At 40.1% G+C, this 26,920-nt stretch overlaps 1 protein-coding gene across 4 annotated transcripts in view; it reads right to left on the reverse strand.

The window, feature by feature from the left end:
• FRY (FRY microtubule binding protein) overlaps positions 1 to 26,920 on the reverse strand; it is a 619,856-nt gene that overhangs the window by 480,082 nt on the left and 112,854 nt on the right. For 3 of the 4 annotated variants that reach the window (XM_090273727.1, XM_090273726.1, XM_090273725.1), the window contains exon 1: positions 5,201 to 5,478. In XM_090273727.1, the coding sequence (XP_090129853.1) occupies positions 5,201 to 5,405 (205 nt within the window). In that variant the 5' untranslated portion in view covers positions 5,406 to 5,478. Of the gene's footprint in view, positions 1 to 5,200; positions 5,479 to 26,920 lie in introns of those variants that run through there. The other variant, XM_090273729.1, reaches the window with a different exon arrangement.

A 26,920-nucleotide genomic window follows, 5' to 3' on the forward strand; every position in this document is an offset into this window, starting at 1 on the left:
CACCTTATTACAGTTGAGCCTAACATAACTGGCAAAACTGGTTTGAGACATCAAGGGACTTATCCTAGATTCTTCATTTAGTAAGATGGGGATCAGAACTTGAACCCCATTGTGAGGAAGCTATTCATTTGGTGACATTCATTGGCTGAAACCCGTTCATGAGAGAAGAGGGTCCACGTCTTAACTTTAAGTCTCCTTAGCTTGGCCCCTTAGCATGGCTGCTCTGGAAGTGGCCTAGGAACAGCCAGGCTGGAATGTGGCCCACAGAGTGGTTGTGACACCTTATCCTCATATCTTCACCTTGACTATTTCAGCACTATTTCAAGTGCCTACCATATGCAATGCTCTGTGGTGGGTGTTGTGAGAATCCCAGGTGTATGAAACATAGTTCTTGTTGTCACAAAGTGGAATCACTGAGCCCATGCACAGCCTGTGATAAGCGAACACCATCCTAGAAGCACTCTTTTCACAGCACATATTTAAGGAGGCCCTGACCAACTTCTCTATGTCCATGTAGGGCCGTGCTAAAATGTCATCAATGCACTATTTAGCAGGGTTATGGAATGAGAGAATTCTAACAGAGAACAGGACACTAGAGGAGGTATGCTTAAATCCAGTGTCTTTCACTGTGCCCGTGACAACGAGGTGCTCAGCAGAAACCCAAATCAAACTGCTGATCTCACAGACTACTGGTCATCCTAAGAGAGGCCAGGATGCATCTTACTGCCATTGTCATAATGATGACCCATGTTTCCAATAAAAACCAACATGAGAACAAGAAAAAAAGCAATTTCATTTAGAAATGTTTGCAAGCTGCTTGATTATAAAAATAATTTTAAATAACATTTTTGAGATTGTGGATTTGAAAAAAATGTCTTTTGAACAGAATTAAGTTAAGAGTCATGGTTAACCTCTATGCTGCGTATTTGCCATGTGGGTTCTGGCCAGAGTTCCCTGCTCCTCCTGGCTGTGAGCAGTCCTCACCATGCTTGCCCTTTGACTAAGCAGCAAGAAAGCACATGGGGCTGCCTGTTTCCTTAGAGCAGGTGGCTCCTTGCTTTCCACAACAGATGACTATAAAATCAGTAGGGTATTTTAGGAACTGGCTGGTTGAACACACAACATGCTTGCTTAAAAGTGCTGATTGAACAGCCCAGGATACCTTGCACCTGAGCCTCGCTTTCTTCCAGATGTAGATGATGCTTGTTGTCACCCAATGTGCCCGTGGCAATGCTATTTGTTAGAACTGCTTCTCTCTCTTCACTTCCTGTAACCCAGCTGAGCTCACTGCTATGGAGCTGCTGGAAGTCTTTCAGGAGGAGGGGAAACCAGGCTGCTGCCTGCTGTAGAGGCCATTACTGTTAACACCTGGCCTGGGAGACTTGAGGCTGGAGAACTTCCACTGTGCAACTCAAACTAGCATCCAATTGTTAAGGTTTCTTTAATGGAAGAAAAAAGTGTTGGATTTTGATGTTTTGGTACAAGTATGATTTTTAAATATATTGGTTCTATTTTTAAGATTCATTGTTGCTGTGAGTATGGTGATCCTTCATTCCTGTGTCCAAGAGGTATTTGTTGAGTAGCACAACAGGCGAGCATCCTGATAGGAAAATTCCCAGCAGCCTAGATCAGACACTGTCTTACCCTCTGCCCTCGACCAAGGTCTAGAATAGTTCTGAGCATATGGTATAATCCTAGCACACTTTTCAATGATTGAACTGCACTCTGAGACAAGGAATACTTGCACTTTCCCCACCAAGAGTTCATATAATGATGAAAGTCAGTATAAAGACTTTCCCCATTGACAGTCTCTATCTGCCAACTAGTTCTTTCCTGAAGCTACAATCAGATAGGCCCTACAGGGTGGACAAAACTTCACAGAAAATTAGTTAATAAATCACCAGATGTTGACTGAGCACCTACTATGTGCAAATTCGCCCTCCTAGACAATTGGGCCATTCTAGGACATATAAGATATAGTCCATGCTTTCAAAGAGTTTCTATACAAACAAAAACTTAACAGTTGCCAAAGAGTGACAAAGTGACCACTGAACCCAGGCACAGCCTAAGACAATCAAACATAATCCTAGGTGGGACCCTCTGTTACAGCTTTATGCAGTACTGAGGCCAAGGATGTGGTGGCATAACAAAGAAAGAACTCCAAGAGGCTGGAGATGGAAGACTGGGTGGCTGCAGAAGTCAGAAGACTTATACTGAGCCTTAGAGGCAAGGCAGAAAATGGAAGAGCACAATAGGAATGCAGGAGTGTGTGTGTGTGTGTATGTGTGTGTGTGTGTGTGTGTGTGTGTGTGTTGGCTGAAAATAGCACAAAAAGAGTCTGGAAGAAGGCAGAGCATAAAAGCTATGCCAAGAGTTAATTAAGTTTAGCACAATTTGAGTAAATAATAAATATCTATTGAGCACATACTATGTGCCAGGCATTGCAACAGATACTAGGGATACAATGGTTAACAAGACTGATATTGTCCCTGCCTCACTGGTTGGTGAGAGATGCAGTCAAACAGACAATTACGGTACAGTGTGATAAAGTCTGGACATTATGAGAAGGACACAGAACAGACTCAGCCCAGATGTGAGAATGTGAGGGGAAGCTGTGCTAACAGATGGGGCTAGGGATAGAAGCAGCAGCAGGTTATGCAGTGTCGTGAACTTTATCCTAAGAGCAGTGGTAACCACTGAAGAATTGTAAGCAAGGGAATAAAGCAAACAAGTTTGCATTTTGGGTGTGTAACTACACTCAGGATGCAATGGCCCTTTGAGGAAAAATGGGTGATAAGAACAGAAGAGTAATATGTAGTTGGATTCTTGGGAGGTCTATTCCTAACACAGTTCAGAACAGAATGAGTATTCCATGAATGAATGAATGAATGAGTGAATGAATGAATGAGTAAATGAATGAACTGGTCAACCAATCAGACATTTGGCATGGGACTGAAAATATGAGACTTGAGGTGGAGGATAAAGTTGTCTATGCGCATGTGAGGGTCGAAGTGAATGCATATGGGAACACTGACACTTCCTCCAGGCTTGAATCTCTTCAGACAAGTGATAACAACAGATGACAATGTGGTGCAACATTACCTAGGGAAGCAGCTTCAGTGCTGTGGTCTAAAGGCCCAGGTCTGAGGCCTAGTTTTATCAGTTATAATTTTGATTTGCACTTTAATTTCCCTGACCCTCAGATCCAACTACATAGCAGTAAAAATGGGAAATGCTTCTCACAATCTACCCACATTTCTGTTCACAGCTGATGTTTAGAAGATGAAGTGGGATTTGCAGCCCAGTGGCATTTCTAAGTGTTCCACTGTAAAAAGAAATTCATGCAACCTGCATGACAATGGAGTCAGGTTTAGCTGAAAGGAATAAATCAAGCAGCCTGTAGTGTTCCAGCTGTGGGCAGGTGACTCTTGAGCTTGTCAACTGGAGATCCTGGCAGAGAGGTTGTGAGAAAGATGGTAAGAGCCATCTCCTTTTGCTGTTCCCAAGGAAAGAATAGGAAGCAGAAATAAGCAGAAATAAATTATGTGCTTGAAGCCCACAGGCGTCAATGAGGTGGCTTGGAAAATACACACAGCCACTTAGGGACACCGTATAGACTGGAACTTAGCTCCCTAAATCCAATGCTCTTCTCACACTCCACCCTGTTACATTAATCATAACAATTCGAGATCTTAGAAAGGATAACCTGTGTGAGGTCCAAGTTAACAGGTCTCCTCACAATGTTGTGACTGCAACTGACAGCCCACAGCCAGGTGATCTTAAAGAGAGGCCAAAATGGGAACTGTGGCTGGAGGAAGTGAAGTGTCTTGGAATCTCGTTTGGAAAGGAGGAGATTCCCTCATGAAGGCTGGGAGTGGGGCTTGGTGATGGAGAAAAGCAGGAAGAATGATGCCTACATGGATCCAGGTATATCAACTCAAAGAATAAAGGGAGAGAAGAAAATGCAGCAGGTGAAGAGCAGGTCTGAAAGAAGGTTTCTGAAGTGCTAGGGAACCAGCTGGACAAGCAATACTTCAAGGCATGCAGATCAAAGAGCACAGGCAGAAAGCGACTGTTTTGAGATACTTTAGACATGTAAATATTCCTCCTTGCAGCATTTTCCATATCACAGCAGCCCTTCCTTCTCCCCTAGCACACTCACACCCTCACACCTCCAGCCCCTGCCAGTCTGAGCTTTGCTTTTTCCTCCAGAGGACTTTGACATCAGGGCAACATTACTGAACCAAAAAGAAATTCATGAAAACAGCTTCCTTATGAAGTACAGATTTCAGCTTGTGGCCGTGAGTCCCAGATTTTTAAATCACCTCCTAGCTATTTTCTAAAGCAATGCAGACTCAGCCGTCTGGGGAGTTGATACCATTTTTATGAAGTAAAATCTGACTGAATTATTTTTTTCCTTTTCTACCACCATAGTTAGCTCTCAGCAGTTTGTTCAAATCTATCTTCCCTGAAGACTCTGATTAACCAATTAAATCATAACAAAAAAGCCACTTCCAATTTCTCCAGGAAATTCTCATGTAACTACTATTGTAATCAAATTGACTAAATAATTCAGATTCTTCAGTGATCCCTCAGGAAGAGCTCACTGTCAAAGGCATCTTACACCATCTCCATGTCTGTGACACCCAGGCAGGGACATCAGAGTTCCTTAATCAACATTAAAAGCGGTGAGGCCTCTGAGCTCTCATGCATTTCACCATCCACATTGTTTCATTGAGTTCTTTTCTACCAAAGGTTTTAGGCTTCAATGCAAGACAGGAATTTGAAGCATGCATTGGACTATTTAATGGTGTTAATTTCTGGGGCACACAAACATCAGCTTCACTCAACAATCCAATAATATTGCAAAATAAAGAAAAAATGCCAGAGAATGAAAGACAGCAGGGACTTCTGCAGAACTGCAAGCAAAGTTGCTCCCGACAAGTAATGAAACAGCTGCCTATTTACAGACCCTTAGAGCTGTTAGGAAAATAAAAGAAAAGGGGTAGGGAGTGCTTTCAGATAGAAGAATAATTCTATTTTTTTTTACATTTAAACATGTTGATTTAGTACTTTAAGCTCTGAAATGTGTCCCAAGTAAGTTTTAAATAGAATGCATCTGATGGTAACAAATAAAATACAGGCCTTCTATGTTTTTGTTGCTTTTTAATCAGCAGGCATAAATATAAAGAATTCCTACCTGGAAATATGGATGGTCTTTTTTTCGGGCGCCTCAGGTGAATGGGTTCCAAGTTTTTAATGTTTCTTTGAAGTCTTCCTCTAGCATCATGTCCTAGGAGTAGTTCCGGTGGCAGACTACTCCGTCTTGATGACTTGTAATCATTTTGAGCTGACTGCAGCTTGTTCTTCGTTCTGGAATACAAATTGCTGTCATCAACTGCCATTGCAAGATCAGGGACACTTAACAAAAATCTGCAAAGCCAAAGCCAGCAGCTCCCAGAGCCATCTCCACCCAGGTTCAGACGTCCTCATGCTTTGCCCCACACTTGTTTGGGAAGCTCAAGGAGTTGATAGGCGTGGACTTGAACAGGTGTAGAATTACTAATTGGCCCCTCCTTTCAACACTTAATAGCACAGGGGAGGAGAGAAGCAAAAAATCATTAGGGGAATGGAACAAGTGTGGCCCTGCCCCCTGCTTTGGCGGACACAGTAATGTGGGGCAATGGTTGCTGGGGGAAATTTGTTTTTGTTTTTTTTTTTAGGCAATGCCATAAAGCAAACACGACTTGCTACTTAAGAATGAACACTTATACAAATTGTAGGTCTCGTTGTTTCCAAACTCTTACTGATTTTAAAGTTTTCGAGAAACATTTTTACACGCCCTCATAATTTTTATTCCAAACTACATACGCAGAACACACATCCGTCCTCATTAAATTCCTTATTTGGCAGGCGGCCTACAGGATGTTGGCTGGAGAGACGAGATGGATCGGTGATGATCAGGAAGGAACGGCTGGGAGGCGTCAGGCAGCAGTGCCGGGAACCACGCAGCCACACCCCGTCCATCCTGTGCTGTACCTGCCGGAGGGCAGCCAGCTTGTCTGGCGGCCAAGTCAGAAGTCTAGCAAACAAGATGTGACCCTGACTGTGATGCTGGCCTCCACTCACCAAACACAAAGTGGATGTTGTTATTCTTGCTGGCTTCTGCCTGACTTTCCAATCAAATGATGGGTGCTTCCGTGGTCTCAGAAAAACCAGCATTTACTAGACTCCTGCCTTGACCCGTCAGATGTTTTCTTCCTTTCTCTATTCCCTACCCCTTTACTCTGTTTATGTGGAAATGTTGCACAGTCTTCTCTTAAACTATGCAGAAATCCTAACTCATTTATCCTCTGCAGCCTTGCCCCAGGGCTGTGTCCGCCCCGCCCCACACCCCACCCCCACTTCTTCCCCAAGACACACAGAAGAGAAAGACCTCCCTTTTCTCTTCCCAGTGCTTGGGATGAGTATCCATACAGAACATCATAAAGAGGTTGGTTCAGAAATCACTGTTTACTTTGGTTTCCTGGATGCCAAATAGGTTTTAGTGTTTGTGAAAATGTAGAGGTTAGCTCTCTTTCCCTAATTAAGGACTCACTTCCACACCAAGAATTTTCATTCTCTATTCTCTTATTCTTCAGCACCAGATCCTCAAACTACAACATATTTTCTTAAAAGCACTTTTAAACAAAACGTCCACGTTAGGGTTGCCATTATACTCCAACAACCATAATTATAATGCAGCAATTGTACTTACATAATTAGATTATTGGGTTATCTTATTTATTCTGAGAAACACCTACACTGTTTCTCTCACAGGACTTAGAACTATTTTATCAAGTTGAAATGTACACTAAGTTTCAAAACAACAAGTGGCTTGTATAAAACTTTGTAAAAGCTCCCTTAGCTTAATGAAAATACATTTTTCTAGTAAAGAAAAAGTACTTTTAAGTTTGAAACAATGATTTAATAATAGAAAAAAATTCATAACCCAATTCTCAAGAACAGTGTTTTAAGTTTCAAATAGAAGGGTAGAGCCCTAGGACACAAAATACAGTAGTACAAGCAGAAGGGGGAACTCTTTAGAGACTGTTTCTTTCCTAATTCACAGTGTCACCTTGGGCCTAAATAATAATGTATGTGATAGGAAACAGGAGTCTTGGGGGAAAGGTATTATTACCACACACAGTGAGCAACAGGTACAGCTGTGCAGTGTGCACAGGTAATTTTGTCTTTGTCTTCAGGAGTGGCTCGAAGCACTGAGAGAAGTATTTATGCATCTGGAATGCATTATAATAACAGCCATCATTTATTGTATGTTTCATACTGGCAAGGATCTGTGCTAAGCCCTGACCTGCATTACCTTCTCACCCTTCCTAATCTCTCTGTCCTAGAGGTCACATGGAGGCACTGGGTCAAATGTCTGGAAATTGGGAGAGAAGGTCTGAAGTTAGCTTTACCTAACTCCAAGGCCCATGATCAAATCCATGCTTCAAATTATAACACCACACTTCATTATTTCTTAAATATAGCTTATTAATTATGCTACTATAGTTGTTGCAGTTTTTCCCCCTGTGCCCCCTTCCTGCCTTTACTCCAGCAATCCACAGTCCCCTTATTTTATGTCCATGGGTTGTGCATATAAGTACTTTGGCTTCACCCTTTCCTATATTATTCCTAACATTGCCCTATTTTGTACCTACTAATTATGCTTCTTAATACCTGAACCTTTGTCCCCTTTTCCCCCCTTCACCCTCTCAGCTGATATCCCTCCAAATGTTCTCCATATCTATTAATTCTGTTCCTGTTCTTGTTGTTTACTTAGTTTGTTTTTTAGATTCAGTTGTTGATAGTTGTGAATTTGCTGCCACTTTCATGTTCATAGTTTTGATCTTCTTCATTTTCTTAAATAAGTCCCTTTAACATTCATGTAATAATAGCTTGGTGCTGATGAACTCCTTTAGCTTTACCTTGTCTAGGAAGCACTTTATCTGCCCTTCCATTCTAAATGATAACTTTGCTGGATAGAGTATTCTAGGATGTAGCTCCTTGCTTCTCATCACTTTGAATGCTTCTTGCCTGCCCCTTCTTGCTTGCAAAGTTTCCTTTGAGAAATCAGCTAACAGTCTTATGGGAACTCCTTTGTAGGTAACTCTGCTTTTCCATGACTGCTTCGAAGATTCTCTTTTATTTTTAACCTTTGGCATTTTAATTATGATGTGTCTTGGTATGGTCCTCTTTGGGTCCAACTTGTTTGGGACTCTTTGTGCTTCCTGGACTTGTATGTCTATTTCCTTTGCCAAATTAAAGGAGTTTTCTTTCATCATTCTTTCAGGTAAGATTTCAATTTCTTTCTCTTCCTCTTCTCCTTCTGGCAGTCCTATAAGTTGGATGTTGGCATGTTTGGAGATATCCCTTATATCCTTATATTATCCTCGTATTTTTGAATTCTTATTTCTTCTTGATGTTCTGGTTGAATGTTTATCTCTTCCTTATGTTCCAAATCATTGACTTGAATCCTGGCTTATTCCCCTTCACTGTTGGTTCCCTGTAGATTTTTCTTTATTTCACTTTGTGTAATCTTCATTTCTTCCTTTATGTTGTTGCCATACTCAGTGAGTTCTCTGAGCATCCTGATCACCAATGTTTTGAAGTCTGTATCTGATAGGTTGGCTATCTCTGTTTTGTCTAGGTCTTTTCTGTGGTTCTGTTCTGTTCTTTCATTTAGGCCATATTTCCTTGCATCCTCAACTTGTCAGCCTCTTTGTGTTTGTTTTTGTGTATTAGGTAGAGTTGCTTTTACAGCCTGTCTTAATAGTGTGGCCTATTGTAGAAAAGCCTCCAATAAATTGTGTGAGATGGAGCCTTAGGTAATTGCTGGGGTGGAGCAACCTGCTTCACTGCTTTGTGGCTCTGTGTGGTAGGAAGGCTCAGAGAGGGGACAGTGCCATTGCCAGGCTTCTGGAGGTTTTCCCAGCACTGTCCCCATTTCCAGTCACTTCACTCACTCCCCGTTTGCAATTGGCACCCTTCCAGCTTTTGCCCCGGTGCTGAATCACAGAGTGGATGGGTTTGTGCACATTCTAAGACTGCGTGAGCCCTTTAAATAGAGTCTTCTGAAAACCCAGCAGTTTCTTCTGCTACTCCAACCCCACTGGTTTTTACAGCCAGAAATTATGGGGATTTATCTTCCTGGCCTGTAACTCTAGGCTGTGTGGTCTGGCCTGGGGCTGGGATCATTCACTCCAAAGGTATCTCTCCTGATTTTTATCTACCACACGTGAATGTGGGGCTGCCCCTCTCATCACCACCACCACTCTTTCACAGCACACCATGTCTCCTTGCCTCTCTGCCTATCTCCACACATCCATGTCTCCAGCCCTCCTACCCATCTGGATGAATGTGGCTTCTTAAATCATTGGTTATTGGACTTCCATACAGTTCGATTTTCTGACAGTTCTGGGTTTTATTTGTTTTGAGAGTTAGTTGTAATTCTCTCTGTAGTTGCATGAGGAGGCAAAGTGTGTCTTCCTACACATCCATCTTGACCAGAAATTACATTATTAAACATATATAAAATCTAAAAGAAATGAAGCCTTTCTCTATATTCCTCGAACAATTCTTAGGTTGAAGCAGATTCTTGTTGCATCATTGGTGGGACTAAAGAGCAGTTTCACAACCCACCTCAGCCTGCCCATAAGACTGAGCTGTCAGCAGGCCTGTAAGTATTCACGGCTGGAAAGGGATAAAAAGCAAAAGGAGAAATCAGATTTTTGCTTTAATAATAAAATATCCATGCTGAGGCTTTTCATATTAAAATGCACCTAATTAAAGTATTTTATTTTCCTGAGATCTAAATTATATTTTAAAAAAGAAAAAAAAAACCCTACCCCTACTCTAGAGGTGCCTTTAATCCCATTTTCCTTTAAAAATTAAATGATGTAAGACAGAGCTGGAGTGTTCCAGACATGCTTATATTAACCCCTCTCCTGTGCAACTCATTCTCCCCTCATAGGGGATATAATCAGATATGATTTTAGCTCATTTAATACATTTCCTTATAGAGAAAAGTGGGAACAACTTGAATTTGCTATTATTACAATTTTAAGGCAATGAAAACAAAGAACAACATTTATTTAAAAGTAGTATTAAATATGTGAGCATGAAAAAAGTAAACTTTCCTTTCAAAATAATTAAAATGGCAGACAGCATGAATGATAATCAACCACAGAAAATTTAGCTTGGTTTTATCTAAAAGAAAATATTCATAGATTAAAATGTTATAGTGAGAGCCAAAAGTGGAATATAATTTTTTTCCAGGCAGTCAAATGAATGATGATATTGGGCTGTGGTCTAAGAGGATTCTCAAAACTGACAGCCTAATTAAGTAATTTTAAATATGCAATTTGATGTTTTCTATTACTGTACTTTTAAAAAATCATTACACTGGGGAACACAATTTTTATTGACTTAGATCTGACACTTGTTTTTGACGAACTTTTGGCATCTGAATCCAAAAATGACCCCAATTTTTTCTATCACATCAACTTTTTAAGATACAGGATACCCTCCCTTTGTACCAAAAAACCATACAAAATGTACGTACAAAGGAACATAAAGAAAAATTACCTGAATATACTGTTTATTTAGAGTTCTTTTATTCATATAAAGGCTATATATTGTTACTGTAAGTCAAATTGTGTACAAGTAGTAAAGTTTTGCTACCAAACATACATATTAAGGTATTTAATCTTTTCAAACAACAGGCTAGGAAACGCCAAAATGAGATACTTGAAACAGTTTCCTTCAGTTGGCAAAGCTTTAACAAATTGCTTCATGAGACCCAGTTTTATGTGCAGAGGTGGGAATAGAATGTTCTTTCTGTCAACAAGAGGCTCATGTAGAATGTTTGGATCACCAGGTTTGTGGAGGAGGTCACACTTCAAGCTACGCTTGGAGCTATCGATGAACAGTCGCCATTCAGTTGTGTTATAAATTGGAATTCCCAATTTCTCCATTAAACCATGTATGTTATGGCAACACACAAAGCCACCGTCACTTCTAAAGTACTGCAGAAATGCACTTTCTCTTGATCAAAAGTAGGATGCCTTTGTTCTTTTTTCAAGCAAGTTTTTCTTGTGCAGTCTTGATGCTAGGAGTTCTGAAGCTTTTTTGGATAATCCCAAATCTCGTGCCAAATCATTCAATTCATGCTAATCAAATCCCTTACTAACTGAGTCATCTTCAATTTCAAAATCTTCATCGTTGCTGTCACTTAGTTCTTCACCATACTCCTGTTTTTCGAAAGAGGGTAGTTCAATGAAAACTGGCACTGGGATTTCAGCTGAATGAGGCTCTGGACTATAACTGATGGTAGACTAGGATACTCTATTTTACATTTATTTTTCTTGTTATATCCTGACGTTTCACTATACAAAAGTAACAGTCCCTTGAATGATCTCTGGGCTCTCACCAAACCATAGGTATACCAAATGGCAATTTATCACATGTTCCCTTCATCCACATTCATAAACTCTCAACACACTGCTTGCACACCTTGTGAGGGGCCCAAGACTTATCTTGGTCACCAAGTTTTGCTTTAAAATATGCAAAGTAGGCTTGGCTGACAAATGCACTGATGTTTGTCCTTTGTCTGGGAAGGGTGAAACTGCCACAGATATAACAAAATGAATCAGGGTTGCTTAGGCACCTATGATGAGAAATAGCAGAGGCAGACATGATCTGAAGGAAAGGAAATAAGTATGTATGTAAATAAATAAATAAATTCTGCTAACTCCTTATATACAGACAAGAACTTGGACTACACTTCGGAATATGATTTACTATATAGAGTGGCACACAACTTCTCACCACACTCTCCCATGTGTAACTGAATAGCCTAGACAAATATGAACCTGTTGCTGGTCTCCAAGGTCATCCCCCACCCCTCCCCACTGGAGGAAGGTTTGCTCTTAGCCAATAGGAGAGCACTAGTGCTTCCCTCAATTCAGACTTGATCCAATCTAGAGTGGTCACATTAAGATAAGCTGTAGAGAAAGACTTGATGTGATTCAAAAAAAACTAACTGCAATTTTGAAATCAGCATGCCTATTTAAGTCTAAAACAGCTGAAAAATCTAACTCAACAGGAATTATGTTAAAAATTGTTTCCCTGTGTTATGTTTTAAAAGTCTCTCTTCTTCTAAAAATCTACCATGTTAATCTCTTTTGAATTAGTCTAATTCCTTATCCTTCAAGAAGTTGTGTATTTATATTAACTGATGTCACCATCTCCTGAACATGTTATTCTTTTTTATAGTAAGACATTGTCTTCTTTTTTTTTTTTTATAGTGTTCAAATGTCTCATAGAAACACATTTCTTTACTTTGCAGTCATGATCTCCTTGCTAATTTTGGTAGTTTTTAAATATCGTGACTGAATAATTTGCTTTTTGTGAAAAAGCTGCTGGTTTAGAATTGTATAATTTTACAAATGTGACCATCTTCCTCACTATCACCTTCCAAGAAATGAGCCACCAGAAAGATTTCAGCCTTGTTAGTATTCACCAAATTAACTTCCAAATCTCAGTTTCACTCTGCTGTCTTTAAACAATTTGCCACCAGGAAAATATAATTATATAGAATGTAAGAATGATAGCTATCATTATGTCAAGCTGCTCCATTGGTACATCTCTCCAGAGGTCACCAGCCACCTTTCCTTGCCAGCACATCTTTGCTTGGGGTTGGTAACAACACCTGCAATGTTATGTAAGGTGCGCTTATGGCTGAGGAAATCTTTTCTCAGTTCCTAAAAATACAAAAAAATTTTTCAGAACTTATTTCATTAGCTCTTTATAGCTATTAACACTAATGACCAGCCTTTCCTGCTTAAAATTCTCTGCTCCTTTGGCTTCCATGATATATACTATTATCTCTTGTTTTTCCTCCTATGTCTCAGGTCTCTTCTGCTCATTCTTCAGGCACTCCCTACAAGCCTATGTTCTTTCCTCCTTTCTTCTCTTCTTCTCTGTGGCAAGCTCATTTATTGAGCATCTACTATGTGTCTGGCACCATGCTAAGCCAAGATCTCTGCTCTCAAGAACATTCGGAAGGAAGCAGATCTATAACAAACTAGTTATGGCCACACTGAGTGAATTCTTTATGTAGAGGTGACACAAAAAATCTCCTTGGTCAACTGTTCCCAATAGAGATGGGGATGGAAAAGAAAGGGTTTTCACAGAAAAGGAGCAAGTTCACAAGGCAGATGAGGGGAGATATGACATAACACCAACGTCCATAACATAAGGACAGAAGTCCCATTGCCACACTAAGTGTTACATCATGTGAAAGTGCAGACATTGGAGAAACGAGATAGAGCCATCCTAAAAACAGGACTGAAGGAAAAACCATAAATTAGCCTTATTTTCTCTTTTTTAAACAACATCACCTGTGTGCCAATTAAACATATGGGAGACTCCTACTTTAAAAATTCTGTATTAAAAAAAAAAAACTGGTTCCAACCTTTCAAACAATTTGGTAATTTCTAACAAAATGTAATAAGACATTTTAAAAAATCTGACTCCAGTAAGTAACCCTTTTCCTGAGTCATCTTTATTTATTCCAGAATCTGATAGAGATTTATTGAAGCAGACTGTACCTTAAAAAAAAAAAAAAAACAAAAAAAACTTTAGAACCAGTTCTTAATGGCTTGAAATTCAACTTCACTTACATTCGCATTCCTCCTTGTTGAATTTTGCAAGTCTCAGCAGAATGCCTGGCCTTTTCTCAAATTCAGGTAGGGATTAAGGACACGTTTTTCTGGGCTTGCCATGGAGCTTTTTGCTGAGAGGGTGCAACATAAGAAAATCTCCCTCTATACTATCGCTGACACACCCACATGGTCCATGAGAGGAAGGATGGATGTTACTTGTTCTTATTCTTTTGTTTAAGAGATTAAACTGAAAATTGTATTCATAAAAGAATCAAAGCTTTTAAAAATTTGACCCAAATACTAAACAGTGTAACCTCAGAAATGTGATTGCCAAAAACAGGTTGTCAAGTGACTGGTTCAACTGAGATGGCAGAGCCGTATTGGCACTCATCCATCACTCTCACCTATCATTGCTATCTCTGTTCCAAATACAGCTAAGTCCAAGCTCCATCCCAAACCTCTTCACAGGGTTCTAGATCTGTATATTAGATTTCACACCAAACATTTCCTGGTGGGAACTCAGTACATACAAAACTGACCCCTCAAACCAACAGCTCCTGAAATTTCTGATCTCATACAATGGCATCACCATTTACCCCATGACTCAAGTTGTAGACCTTGGAATTACTCTGCCCAAATGATGTCATGCTTACCCTTGTACATCTTTTCATCTGTGTTGCTCTTGTACCTCTGCTGACACTGCCCTGTGGTGGCATCTATTATCTCTTCCCTGAACTATTGCTTTAGACTCCCAACAGGTCTGGCCATTTCTAATCTTAGCTCAAGTGTTCCACCTTTGACATGGCATCTTGACCATTTTTAATCTTAGTGAATTACCTCTGGTTAACCCATTTCCCCCTTTAAAATGCTGTTAAGAATTGGACAGAACACCTCTGATTTGCAGACCAGCCCAGGAAATCATAAGGCTAGTTCTAATCTTGATACAAACACCAGACAACTATTAATGCAACACAAGATTTCTTTGGCCTTCGTAGCAGCCATATGTCCTTACTGTTTGGTGGTTTGACCAACCAAAGCCCCAAATTTTAACACAGGCATTGCTACGGTCTCCCCAATCCTAGAACTAGACAACTGACTTCCTGAAATGCCCTACAGGTCTTTCACGTGGCCTCCATGTGATTTCATTTTGTTGGTTTTGGCTCTTAGATCCAGTCTTTGCTTTCTTCCACGTGATTGGGACTGTTTGGGATGGGAGCAGATACAATAGTATTCAGAAGCTTTTAAAATCTTTTTTATTCAAAAAATTTTCTTGACCTAAAAATCTAAGTTTATAAATTTTGTATTTGGACAAACATATAAATCATTGGTCACTGGGACTAACCTATTTATTGTCCTGGTATATTGACGTTCTGATCTAAAAAATAAAGGGAATAATTTTTGCTTCTTTCATCAATGAATTGTGTGGATTAAGTAAGTAATGGTTGACTCCACTGAGAGACCAGTAGTTTCTGCCTCTGCCTCAGCCCCCACTGGTCTGCACAGTCAGAAGCAATGAGGCTTTATTGTCTCCAGCACTGGAACTGCACTGTCCACTAGCATATATATATATATATATATATATATATATATATATATATATATGCTATGTTCCCCTGGCTGGTTTGGCTCAGTGGATTGAGCATCGGCCTGCGAGCTAAGTGTCGCTGGTTCGATCTTCCAGTCAGGGCACATCAGAGAAGGAAAACTCTGACTCCAAAAAACCTCCGCTGCCTTGCGGCATACCTCTTCAGGGGAAAGGCTAAGGGAGTAAACCCCGACAGAAAATCCGGAGCCGGAGTCCCTAAGGCGGTTTGACGTTGTAGTCAACACCGGCAACTCCTGCGGCGCACCTGAAGCCAAGCTGTATTGACTCCGTCTTTCCCTTGGACCCTTCAGCTGCGAAGAGAGGGGGGTTCTGCTGCATGGGCAACAGCAGACCCTCCATATCACCCTGCCCAGGCTCTGTAGCTTCAGCTTCACTGGAGAGGACACTCCAGCGTCATCGCAAGATGTCGATTCAACACGGGAGGAGACAGATACCGTGTCACTCCCGAGTCGGACTGCACAGCCATTTTCGGTGGTGCAGATAGACTCTTAGGAAGCTACACCATCGTCTCTCGAGACGGACGGCTGCCGATACGATACGATACGGTTGATACCCTAGAGTGAAAGATGTTATATACAAAGCAAATAATAAATAACTTGTTGAGAATTAAATGTATTCATATAAAAGCCAGGAAGTCTTATTCTGGCAAATGAATAGTTACCTTTATCATTATGATACAGTACCACTTTTATAAAACTTATCTGATTAGACGGTGTATTCTTTTTTTTTTTAAGTATATTTTATTGATTATATTGTTACAATAGTTCCAATTTTTTCCCCTTTGCTCCCCTCCGCCCAGCACCCCCCTTCCCCGACAATCCCCTCCCTAAGTCCATGCCCATGGCTCACCCTTTCATATATTCTTCTTCTTTTTTTTTTAAATAATTAGTTAAATATTTTAACAATAAAAAATAACAATCCCTCCCTCTCAGACTTAAGACCCTTTACAATCTTATAAAGGACAATGGACGAAGGTCTCGAGCTCCTCTAGCTGCTTCAAGCTGGACATGGTCGTCGTCATACCTACCCTTGGGTCAAGAAATCCCTAATAAGAGTGGGGATGTGGAGGGGAGGGTGGCCTTCCTACAAGGGGAAGGATCGTGCAGACTCCAGGTTGGTTGGCTGTCTCTGCACAACGGCATGCTTGGTTTAACAGGCTGGCATCCTTGTTGTATTCTGGGGGCAACAGGGTTAAAGGACATCATTCAATCCGTAACCACTAGATGACAAAAGACAGGTATTAATTTTTCAATGTCCCACATTAGGGAAAAGAAGGGCTTCTTTGGAGGAAGGTATGCCAGGTACATCTCACCTGTCCAAAACCCTTTTGCCCATTATACTTAGTTTGGACTGAGGGAAATATTTTAGGTTTCCCCCCTCTCAGGCCTCTGGGCTCTTTCTGTCCAAGCCATTAGGATAGAAAAGAGAAACCAGTTTTAAAGTGAAGCCCACAGACCACCCCGTTCTTCACCAACCCAGCCACTTAGTTCAGCCAAACCAGTGAGTCTCAGGAGGCAGCAATGCAGACAGGATTAAGTGAGGTCTATACGTACAGACAATCACTCAGGTAATGAGATCATAGGCTTATGCCCTTTGAAAACAGAAAACACATGTTAATTTATGTAACATAACCCACACACAGGTTTATAGATCTGTAGGACTGTCTTATAGGAAAGACATCCAGTTGCAAGGCATTTGACATTTTTCTTGCCTGTAAATTAAACATCTTTGATAATGCCACAGACATAATTTAACTTTCAAATGAAAACAAATTTTAAATGAAAAGAAACTTTAAAGACGGTTAGCTGCCCTACTTTATAGTTTACCACTGGGCATTGTGATCTTCCTTGAATCTTGATTTTTCTCCCTAAGATTACCCTCCTTGTCATTAAAGGCACTGCATTAAGTTCATTTTTAATTTATCCTGTTCATTTGCATAAACACAACAAGAGCAGCAAATGATCACTTATGATCTTTAGTTCTGCTTTGCTGGAACTTACGCAAGGAACATTTAGGGTGACCTTCAGTCTGCCCTTCAGGGCACAGAAGTTGAGCCACATACCTGGCATTCAGCCTTGCCTGTAAACACCTGTCTTTTCCAGGTCCTCCTGGTTTTCCATTGTGCCTTAAGGTCCCTTCTAGCCACCTTTCAGGAAAACAACCTTCGCTCCTTCCCTGGAAAGATTGCTATGGACCGCTCATCCATCCAAGGTACCAGGCCTTTTATCTCGTGGACTTTTATTACCTTTGAAAGTCAGTCCCAGTTGCTCAGGGCTTTTTGGTAACAACCAAAGCCCAAGCATGTCTCCTTTAGGCATGACATTCCAGTCAAAGTCTTAGTCAAAAAAATCGTTATTAACCACTGGTCTTATTAGTTTTATGCAAAGAAACTTAGGTCATTACTTACTTCTTTAGAATGCCAAATTCTGGAGGGATCAGATAGGGAGAAAATATATACAGTGTGAAGGAAAAACCTTGTCCTTCTAATATTCACTGAACTTGCATTTCTATTCTTTATATTTTTATTTTTTCCCCCCACTAAAAATTTTTCTGTTTGTTTTTCCATTACAGTTGTCTCACCTTTTTCCCCCTCTTGCTTCTCTGCACCCTGTCCCTCCCTTCTCCCACATTCAGTCCCCACCCAGTTGTCCATGTCCATGGGTCATTTATACATGCTCTTTGACTAGACCCTTCCCCTTCTTACCACTTCTCTCCTTCCCATCTCCCCCTTTGTTACTGTTAGTTTATTCCTCGTTTACATACCTCTGGTTCAATTTTGCTCATTTGTTTGTGTTGTTCAATAGTTTCCTGTAACAGGTGATAGCATAAGGTAATTTTCTTTTGTTGCCTGGCTTATTTCGCTAAGCATAATTCTCTCTAGTTCCAGTCATGTTGTTGCAAATGGTAGAAGTTCCCTCTTTCTTTCAGTACTTATTCATTGTCATTTTCCCCCTTTGTACTCGTGTTCCTCTCTGTCTCTCTCTATTTCTTCATCTTCTTAAAGCAGACCCTTTAGCAACTCTTGCAATACTGGTTTGGTGGAGATGTATTCTTTTAACCTTCTTTTGTCTTGGAAACTCCTTATTTCACCTTCCATTTTGAATGAGAGCCTTGCTGGGTAGAGTATTCTTGGTTGTAGGCCTTTGTTTTTCATTACTTGGAATATATTTTGCCATTCCCTTCTGGCTTGTAGTGTTTCTGCTGAGAAATCTGATGATAGCCTTATTGGAGCTCCCTTGTATGTTATTAGTTGTTTCTCTCTTGCTGCTTTTAGGATTCTCTCTTTGTCTTTGAATGTTGCCATTTTAATTATGATGTGTCTTGAAGTGGGCCTGTTGGGGTTCATCTTCATTGGGACCCTCTGTGCTTCCTGGACTTGCATGATTCTTTCTCTCTTCATGTTAGGGAAGTTTTCTGTCATTAGTTTTTCAAAGAGGCTTTCTTTCGCTTGCTCTTCTTCTTCTCCTTCTGGAATTCCTATGATATGGATATTATTACGTTTCCTGTTGTCCTGCAGCTGTCTTAGAGCCTCTTCAGTCTTGTTCAGCCTTTTTTCATTTTGTTGCACTGTCTGTGAGTTTTTGTCTACGTTGTCCTTCAGCTCGCTGATCTGATTTTCTGCTTCCTCTAGCCTGTTTTTAATTCCTTCTACTGTGTTCTTCAATTCAGAGATCGTATTCTTCATTTCCTCCTGGCTCTTATTGATAGCTTCCATGTCCTTTTTGATGCTGATATAATTCTCAGTAAGTTCCTTATAGTTCTTCTGGAGTTCACTGTAGTTTTTCTGGAGTTCTTTGTAGTTTCCGCTGAGCTCATTGAGCTTCTCCATAATCCGTGCTTTCAATTCCATATCTGATAGTTGGCTCCCCTCTATTTCATTTAGCACTCTTTCTGGGGACTCTACCTTTCCTTTCAATGGGGGGGTTGTTTCTCTGTCTCCCCATTTTTGTGAGTGTATTCTTGATAACACTCAACAAAGTAAGAACCAAAGGATGCTTCCTCAACCTAATAAAGTAGTTCTATGAAAAACTTACAGATAATATCATACTTAATGATGAAAGGCTGCATGTTTTCCCTCTAAGATCGAGAACAAGGCAAAAATGTCTACTCTCACCACTTCTATTTAACCTTATACTGGATGTTATAGCCAGAGAAATTGGGCAAGAAAAAGAAGTAAAAGGCATCCAAATTGTAAAGGAAGATGTAAAACTGTATTTGCAGGTAACATGATTGTCTATGTAGAAAAATCTAACAAAAGAGTTGCAAGAATTAATAAGCAAGTTTATCGAGGAATACTATGCGTCTGTAAAAAAAAAGAAGGAAGGGACTCTTAACTTTTTTGACAGTATGGTTGGACCTGGAGATATTATTCTAAGTGAAATAGGCCAGTCAGAGAAAGACAAATACCAAATAATCTCACTTATATGTGGAATCTAATGAGCAAAGTAAACTGATGAACAACATAGAACCAGAAGCCTGGATACATGGAATATACTGACAGATCTCAGAGGGGAGGCAGGTGGGGGAACTGGATGAAAGAAGAGATTAGCCAAAAACATATATGCATAGCCTGTGGACACAGAAAATAGTGTGGTGAAAGCCAGGGGAGGGAAGGGCAAGGGCTGGGTGAAGGTAGGCAAAGGTAGAGGGAAAGGGGGACATCTGTAATAGTGCCAACAATAAAAAAGCCTGATCTAATGGATGGGGAATGCTATATCCCAAAATAATGTCTTCTCAATGGCATTTAGAATAGCAAAAAAATAAATAAAAAAGAACATGTACCACAAACAAATCTCAAAATACCAATTTGTTTCATGCTGTCTTACTATATGAAATATTCTCTTATCATTACCCAATAAAACTGGAAATCAAAACAAAAAACATTGTTAATCCACTGCTGATAAAAGTAAATTTTATTGTGCATTCCCCCTGTTATGTCCTGGGCTAAGCATTTTTCATGCAGTATTTTGTTTACCCTCACAAGTGTGATACTACCATTATCTCTATTTTAAACAAAGCTCTTTTGCCACACTCTCATTTCTGGGCCATTTTCTATGGCGAGCAAAAAGCAACTGAATCTAATGAGGACTATCAAAAATTCCAACTCCAGATTTCAGATGCCAATGTTTTACCAGAGATTTTAGAATGTGCCATGTTTGTTTACTCACTATTGAGTCCCAGCTAGCTTTCAGGAAACTTTACCAAAATTTGGGGCCATCTTCATAGCTAAGGTAGGTCTTAATTCTTCACTCCAACTCTCCCAGGTTCCCCCATTATCTCAGAAAGATCTATCTATCTACCTGTTCTCTGGTTTATTTTAAATCATATTCTAGATAGAAAGTTGATTTATTTTATATCACATTCTAGAAGCTAGTATAGGTCCAAGTATCAAAAACAAAACTTCCTGTGTGTCAAAGCAACATCTTCCTACCCACTATAAAATATAACTATACATTTATATTACTAATTTATCATGAAGAGCTAAGAGAAAGGATTTTAGAAAATTCTGCAAGTGATCTATTTCTGGTTTGTTGCACAAAAACCAAACTTCTTCTGGTTATATTAGTACTATTAGTAATTACAATTTAAAGAAAAATATTTTTATAGTAGCTAAATTGCAAAAGAATTCCATATTTCAGATTCTTGTTTTCTTTTTTTTTGTATGTTTTAATCATCATGCTGTTACAGTTGTCCTGATTTCTTTTTCCTTTGCTCCCCTCTGCCCAGCTCCCTCCTCCCTCCATCACCACTTCTATTTAACCCCACCCCCACTTAGTTCATGTCCATGGTTCATGCATATAAGTTCCTTGACTTTACCCTTTCATATACTATTCTTAATATCCCCATCTATTCTGCATGCTCCTATTATGCTTAATTCCTGCACCATTTCCATCCTTCTCCCCACTTCCCCATCCTAGCTGACACCACTCTACCTGCTCCCCATACCTATGACTCTGTTTCCACTCTGGTTATCTGCTTAGTTTGTTTCTGATTTTATTTTTTTTAGATTCTGTTGTTGATAGTTCTGATTTTGTTGTCATTTTAATGTTCATAGTTTTGACCTTCTTTTTCTTAAATAAGTCCCTTTAACTTTTAATATAATAAGGACTTGGTAATGATGAACTCCTTTAGCTTCACTTTGTCTTGGAAGCACTTCTGCCTTTCTGTTAGAAATTATAGCTTTGCTGGATAGAGTATTTGTTGTAGATCCTTACTTTTCATCACTTTGAATATTTTTTGCCAGTTTTTTCTTGCCTGCAAAGCTTCTTTTGAGAAATCATCTGATAGTCTAATAGGTACCCCTTTCTCTCTTCTCTCTTGCTGCTTTTAAGATTCTTTCTTTATCCTTAATTTTAGCATTTTAATTATGATGTGTCTTGGTGTGGTCCTCCTTGGGTCTAGTTTGTTTGGGACTCTCCATGTTTCCTGGACCTTTATGTCTATTTCCTTCCCCCAAATAGGGAAGGTTTCCTTCATTATTTTTTCACATAAGTTTTTAATTTCTTGCTTTTCCTCTAATCCTTCTGGCATCCCTATGATTTGGATATTGGCACATTTAAAGTTATCCCAGAGGTTTCTAAGCCTTTCCTCATTTTTTTTCAATTCTCTTTTCCTCCTTCTGTACTGGTTGACAGTTTATTTCTTCCTTATGTTCCAATTTGTAATATTTGAACCCTGGTTTCCTTTCCTTCACCACTAGTTTTGTGTGGATTTTCCTTCATTTCGCTTAGTATAGCCTTCCTTTCTTCCAAATCCTGCTTAATCTTTTCTGTCAAATCTGTGAGCATCTTTATCACCAGTGCTTTAAGCTGTGCATCTGTTAGGTTGTCTATCTCCTCATCTGTTAGGTTTGCTACCTCCTCGTCACCTAGTTCTCCCACTGCAACCTTGAACTGTACCCCCTTTGGGGCTATACTTCTCTGTCTCTTCATCTTGACAGCTTTTTGTGTTTGCTTCTGTGATTTAGGTAGAGCTGTAACACCTGTCATAAGGGGTAGAGCCTGAGGTATTCCTTACTGCTGGTGACCCGTTTCACCATGCTGTGGCTCTGTATGTGGGGGAGGGGGTCTGTGAGGGAGCAGAGTTAGTTGCTGCTGCTTTTCCAGGCACTTCTCCCCTTTCCCGTACTAAGCCAGCTGCCTTCTTTGAGAGACTGATAGTTTCTTCCTCTGCCCCAACCCCCACTGGCTTTCACAGTCAGAGGCAATGTGGCTCTGTTTTCCCTGGCACTGGAACCATGCACTGCATGGTCTGCTTTGGGTCTGGAATCGGTCTTCTCTGGGACTGGAATTGCTTCCTAGGTTTAAAATGTATGACTTTGCTTTTGGCCATAGTTACAGTCCCTGTGCTGCTGCCACTGTTGCCAGCCCCAATGCTGCTGCCAAGCTCTGTCCCCACAGATGCACAGCCCCGCACCTCTGTCTCCCTGTCCCAGCTCCGCCCCTCCTACCTTTCTGGTTGAATATTTCTTCTTTATTTCTTTGATTTTCTGGATCTTCTGGGGTTTTTTTAGTTTTGAAGTGATTGTAAATTCCTTCTTAGTTGTGAGGGAGATGCAGCATGTCTGCTTATGCCTCCATCTTGGCTGGAAGTCTAACTCTTTTGATTACAAAGGAAATATATGTTTGTTGCAGAATATTTGGAGAGCACAAAAAAGTAAATAAAAGAAAGTTGAAAAAAAATGTATAACCTGACTAATCAAGACAACCACTGCCAACATTTTGGCACACTTGGTTCCAGATATTAGGCTTTGTCCTGCTACCCACCACCCATGCAGATTCAGTCTCAGAGCTGGTTCCCAGCCCATGAATTCATCCAGGGAATAGTGCCACATGCTTGAGGGTGCTTAGAAAGAACCAATACTGCTTAACTCTGTTTAACCAGCATTTTCTAAACTTAGTTGAATATGGAAGTTTTTTTCCCTTTTCTTTTTTTTTCTATTAGTAACCTTTGGCCCCGATATTCTACAAAACAAAGTTGGGGAAATGCTGTCTTAACCTACAGCCATTTGTTAATGGCCTCTTTGGGGGCTGTGATAGGCCATGGTGGGAGAAAACAAATAAGTTTGTGATGTGCCTTGAAGTCCTACTCACTGAGCTCCAGGCAGCCCCCCTCCCCTACAAGTAGGATAGGCCTCACTTTTATGTGATCAGTACAAAACCCACTACCTTTACACATGCTAATGAAGGTGGACTACAGAAAACTAATTTCAAATAATTCATGTCTGGCTCAGGAGTCAAATACAAGGCAAATGAGTTGTCTTTATAATTAAAACGTAACAGGCAACTAATAAAATACATTTTTACTTTTCCACATGTCGCAATTGCTGGAAGGGGGCAAGTGAAGTTAAAATATAATCTCTATTTTTCTACAGATTGTCCTCAAAGTAGGTGGAAAATAACTGGGAGCCAACAACGTCCTCACTCCATCAGTAATCCCTCTGTTCTACACAAACCTGTATTTTTCTTGTTGTTAAACAAGTTTCTCCACTAAAGATCAGCTCTCAAACCACCTTCATGAAATGCTATCCTATCACGGAGGTCAGTGTTTTTCCACCAACGGTTTATTGTGGTCTCATTTTGGTCTTTATAGAGATGTACTGGTTTGATGAGTAATTTAATAAAAATCATTTTGTGGTTTTCCTCTTTTCTAGAATAATCCCTCTGAAATTCTCAAAAGATGAACCACTATCTCAGCTTGAATTTTTTGCCTTTATTTTTTGTCAGGCCTTTATTTTTACTTACTACTGATCAGAAAGGCCAGTATTTCACTGTGGTCTTTCTAAGTCCCCTTTCCATACTGAGAGAGAATTCTTATGACGTTTATAGTAATAAAACAGTTGAGAATTTGGGGAAATTTTAGAGTTTTGGAAAGACTATCATGGAATTCTCAATGTAATTCAAACTTGAAAATATAAAATATTTACCAACATTACTAATGTTTATTCTTCTGCCATTCCAAGAGAGGAACCATAAGAAATAGAATTCTTTACATCCCTTAATACCAGAGTCCCTGCATTGTTTTAGTTGTCATTTTGAAAGGTAATATATATCATACTGTATCTGAAACTTCTTTTCCTTAGAAAACATCTACAATTTTACTTCCACTGGAGGCATCAAAATGACTTAAGTGAATGTTCAAATCTAAAAATAAGCAGTATTTTGTATAGTTGCATACTTACTAGGGGAAAAATGAAAGGCTGGGTAAACACATTTTGTTAGGGTGAGTGGGTAAGAATGTATTAATGGTGACTTTATTTAATACTAAGAATATGAAGGGGTCTCTGGTAACTTTTTGTCAACATTCTTTCATCCAAACTAAACAGGTTAGTCATTTGAAACTTATCATATTCTGTAGCTGTCAAACACTCTTCCTTGACACAGATTCAAAGCTATAATTTTCTACATACACTGCTTTTTTTTTAAAAAGGTATGTGGTTTTTGGTTTATGTTGTTTAGTCTACATTCCTTGCAAAACGTCTCTTCTGATGCAATGATTCACAGAATATTATTTTACTAATCCTTAGCAGGGGAGTGGAACAGTATGTATACTTACCCATACTTACATATGTGTGTGTTTATCTGGAACTTTATTTCATATGTCTAAGCACCCTGGGGTTTTTAGACAAGTACTGTTAATTGAAAGATATTTAATCCTTCACATATTCTCATTCTCAAATACTGGCTGTGTGTTTTTCATTTACACCTAATTCTCAAATTGATGCTACTGTCTCAGATTTGGGTCCCTATGTCCAACCACCTGATGCACATTTCTATCTGTATATGATCACCCAAAATCCAGCACATCCAGAACTGAAATCACCATGATCTCAAAACCAATACCTCTCCTGCATTTCCTTGACCACTTAAGTTTCTAACTTGGGACTTTCTAAACTCCCTCCTCTAAGCACCACTATACACACTGCTTACTAGGTGCTGCCAGTTCTACCTCCCTGAACTTGTGGCTGCCTCTTTTCTTGCCACCCTTGAACTGATGTAAGTCTCCGTCAATGCCTGCTTGGATTCTGCAATAGCTTTCTCTCTGCCTCTAGTGTTCTGCCCCTATACATATCCTAAATGCTGGTGCCAAATGGCTCCATCTAAAAGGCAAATGGCAAGGTCATTCTTCTACTTAAATTGTTTTAATGGCTCGGCTCCCTTCAGCCTACAGGTGAAAAGGCAGTGATAGCTCGATCTCTATTCTTTGGTAAGACCCAGGAATTTCCTCTGTAACCTGGTGCTGGTTCACTTCTTTACACTCATCTCTTTCAGGTATCTTTTTTGCACCACCTGTTCAGCAGCACTCAGGGCATGTGGCAGTGCCCTCCCAGCACACGCCTGCTCCCAGTATTTCTCAGTTAGTGCCTCAGTTCATTCTGCCTCCTCCTCCTGGAGTCCTCTTCTCACCCTCTCTTCACCCCTTAGTTCACTTCCCTGCTCCCTTCACTGCAGCCCCCACATACTACCCCCTAATCCCCAGGTTCCATTAAGAAAACTTTTTTGGCTTTCTTGAGCTGAGTTAGGTGGCCCTCTGTGCTGCAACCTCACTGCACAACTACCTAGCACTGCATTTTCTGCACTGTTTGATACTTATATGCTTATGCCTCAGTCTCCCTTGCTGGAATGGAGCTCATTTCTTACTCATCTTTGTAGCCCCAGGGCCTAGCTCAGTGCCTGGCATACAGTGAGAGCTCAGTAAATGTTTGCTGGGCTGTGGAACTAGAGGTTCATCCTCATGACTTACTGGGGCCACCTCTCCCTTGCCCCGGGCACATGCATCCTACAGAGGCAGGCCCCTGCGACTAAGAGCAGGAACAAAGGCGGCTACCAGCAGAATTGTGTCTTCTGAGTTCAGGCAATTTCTAAAAGCATTTTTGGGCTGTGAGAGTTATATTTGTATACACTTAAACACAAATACCTAACTAGTTGACATCATAAGAAAGGTAATTAGAAAAAGAAAAATAGTAAGAAAAGTTCAAGACAAACTGAAATATTTAGGTAAAAGGCTGACACTTGACTCTAATATTAAAAGATTGATTTTCTTGATTCAAAAATGGCTCAGACATGACTCTCAACAACTGCTTTGGTAAGTTTCAAAATAATCACATGGAAGGCACTTATTTCTTGTTATACCAAAAAAGAGGGAGAAGGGAAGAAAATTCCAGAGCTATTGCATGTAATTGACATTTATCAATTTTGAATGATACAACACAAATTTGGGCAATGGAAACAGCCCCAAAGGAAGAGGTAAGGGCAAAGAAGGGAGGGGCAAGCAGTTAGACTGTAGAACCTAAGGCTCTACTGTCTGCCACAGTGGATTGTGTCTCCCTGGGAACCTCACTCCTCTTCTAGAAGCACTCACCTCTGAACACAATGGGGCTTGTGGAGGCACAAATAGGATGCCTACCAAGGGTAGACAGTTATTACAATTCCATTCCATTCAATGCAAGATACATTTATCAAGCACTTTCATGTAATAAAATTATAATTCCAGGTGTGGCAGGTGGGCATAAAAGAATTAGAGTTCCTGAGTTTCAAGAACTTAAAACTGAATGAACCACAGACAATAATGCTACCTGACAGGATCAATGGTCTGGCTTCTATAC

This window comes from Furipterus horrens, unplaced genomic scaffold, assembly GCF_987537825.1.
Source record: "Furipterus horrens unplaced genomic scaffold, mFurHor1.1.pri manual_scaffold_4, whole genome shotgun sequence".
Classification (NCBI taxonomy): domain Eukaryota; kingdom Metazoa; phylum Chordata; class Mammalia; order Chiroptera; family Furipteridae; genus Furipterus; species Furipterus horrens.